The sequence below is a fragment of the Macrobrachium nipponense genome, chromosome 18 (genome assembly GCF_015104395.2).
Source record: "Macrobrachium nipponense isolate FS-2020 chromosome 18, ASM1510439v2, whole genome shotgun sequence".
NCBI lineage: Eukaryota > Metazoa > Arthropoda > Malacostraca > Decapoda > Palaemonidae > Macrobrachium > Macrobrachium nipponense.
In genome coordinates this window covers 70,147,357-70,149,428 of record NC_087211.1, presented here as the reverse complement: position 1 = coordinate 70,149,428, position 2,072 = coordinate 70,147,357, and the positions used below count along the sequence as shown (strand labels likewise).

Sequence of the window (2,072 nt, the reverse complement as noted above, 5' to 3'; positions counted from 1 at the left end):
GCTCTCGGAGGACTTAGACGACTTGGCCACAGGAGCCTTGGACTTGGTGGACATGACTATAAGAACTTTGGGAATTGATAATTTTGTAAAATTCGTCATAAAAATACTTCGTATTGAAAAATTCGCTGTACCTACTGTCCCAAAACGACCCATTTTACCAATCTTCAGCTAATGTATATAAAATCTTTTTCATGATGAATTGTACAAAATCATCAATCGCCATATTCCTGCTATTTATTATTACCGAGAAAGCCTTTTATGATTGGAATTTTATATAATATAAAGAAAAGCTAATCCTTTCAATGACCTTCGGTGTAATATAGTACACATTTGCTTACCCCAGCAGATGTGACTTGGCGAACTTATGGCTATTGCACACGGTGTCATAGCCACCAGACTACGAGAGAGAGAGAGAGAGAGAGAGAGAGAGAGAGAGAGAGAGAGAGAGAGAGAGATAACTAATAGGGCTCATAAGATGACGTACTAATTGGAAGGAACGCTTTACTCTGGAGTGATTCATGGTCAATGACAGCATTAATATACTTGAATTTCGGGTGTGGCCGAGGGATTTACCAGGGATTTACTCTTGTGGTGTCCTTTCGTATATATAAAGGCGTTTCTGGAGCCTGACCAGTATAACGCAAGAAGCCTTCGTCGTGCAGAGACCCACTAGTTAAAAAGATAAACATGAGATCTTTGGTAAGAAGGAAAAAGTGTCAGGTCGCATTTAACATACATTCTTTTTTATATATAAATGACAATGGTCTTGATTTTATTTCTAAAGAGAATTAAGGCTTTTTCTAGTTAAAATCCCTGGACATATTCAAAATTCTTGCTATGTGCAAACAATTCAATCTGCAATGTTTATCTTTTTTTATTGAAAAATATTAAATCTGGCAATAAAAGATTTCTCATATAACTACAAAAACTCTCTTACTTTTCCATTCTCTATCTGTCTTTCTCTCGTTCTTTAATAAGATATATTTGATATTCTCTCCAGTTCGCCGTCCTGTTGGTAGCCTTAGTGGCTGACGCTGCTCCCGGAATCGGCTATGGAGGTCTTGGAGGACTCGGTGGACTGGGCCACGGAGGCCTTGGACTCGGTGGTCTAGGCTTAGGCCTAAACGGAGGATATGGTGGTGGATACGGTGGCTACGGAGGTCTCTTGAGTGCTGGAAACTATGCCAACGGCTACAGCCATTCCGATGGTTACAATCATGGAAACCATGTCTTGAAAGGCTTTGGAGGATCTGGTGGTGGGCTGACCATGGCCATCTTAACACACACTTCCTCGGGAAGCGAAGTGCTGATCCTGAACCTGTAGTAGGCCTAGGAGGACTTGGAGGACTTGGAGGACTTGGACTTGGAGGTCTAGGCTTAGGCCTAAACGGTGGCTTCGGTGGAGGATATGGTGGCTACGGAGGTGTCTTGAGCTCTGGAAACTATGCCAATGGATACAGCAATTCCAATGGGTACAGTCATGGAAACCACATTGGTAATCAGTACGGAGGACTAGGTGGGCTGTCCCATGGTCATGCCAATTTGCTGGGAAAGTGAAGCGCTAACCCTTGACCTGTATCTGAATGAGCCCTCATACTGACCTTTGAAAGAATTTATCGATGGATCCATATAAATTCAAATCAACGCTTACGGGTATAAAAGAAACATGAATGCATGTTTAACTGACGTTTGCTGAGAAAGCGTTTCTTATTGTACATTGAGCATATATAGAAAAATACATTTTATCTTTGCAGAAAAATTGAAGTATTTTTCTTCCTATTTCCTTTACCTTAAAGCATCTGCACGTATGAAGAGAATGTCAAGAATTTTATGGTTAAATAACGGATGATTACTTTACAAATAAGATATGATTATATTCCGGATAAAGATATTATTCTCTTCTATTTTAGATTATTCCTTTCCTCAATGATAATAGAGAGTCACTTGTAGACTAAATATCTATATCCCTGACAGGTGTCAAAAGGGGACGGTGGAAGGGATGGGAGCAGAGGGACGACAAAACTCATTAGTGCTATGGTCAGGTACGATGTTTACAAATATGATAACTATTT

General features: G+C 40.2%; 1 protein-coding gene across 1 annotated transcript; it reads left to right on the top strand.

Moving 5' to 3' along the window:
• The first annotated feature begins 623 nt into the window (after positions 1-623).
• Positions 624-1,747, top strand: LOC135196818 (glycine-rich protein 3-like). The gene is made up of 2 exons (XM_064223609.1): positions 624-699; positions 1,001-1,747. The coding sequence occupies exons 1-2, from the start codon at positions 688-690 to the stop codon at positions 1,322-1,324; spliced, it is 336 nt and encodes a 111-aa protein (XP_064079679.1). The 5' UTR covers positions 624-687; the 3' UTR covers positions 1,325-1,747.
• The last annotated feature ends 325 nt before the right edge of the window (positions 1,748-2,072 follow it).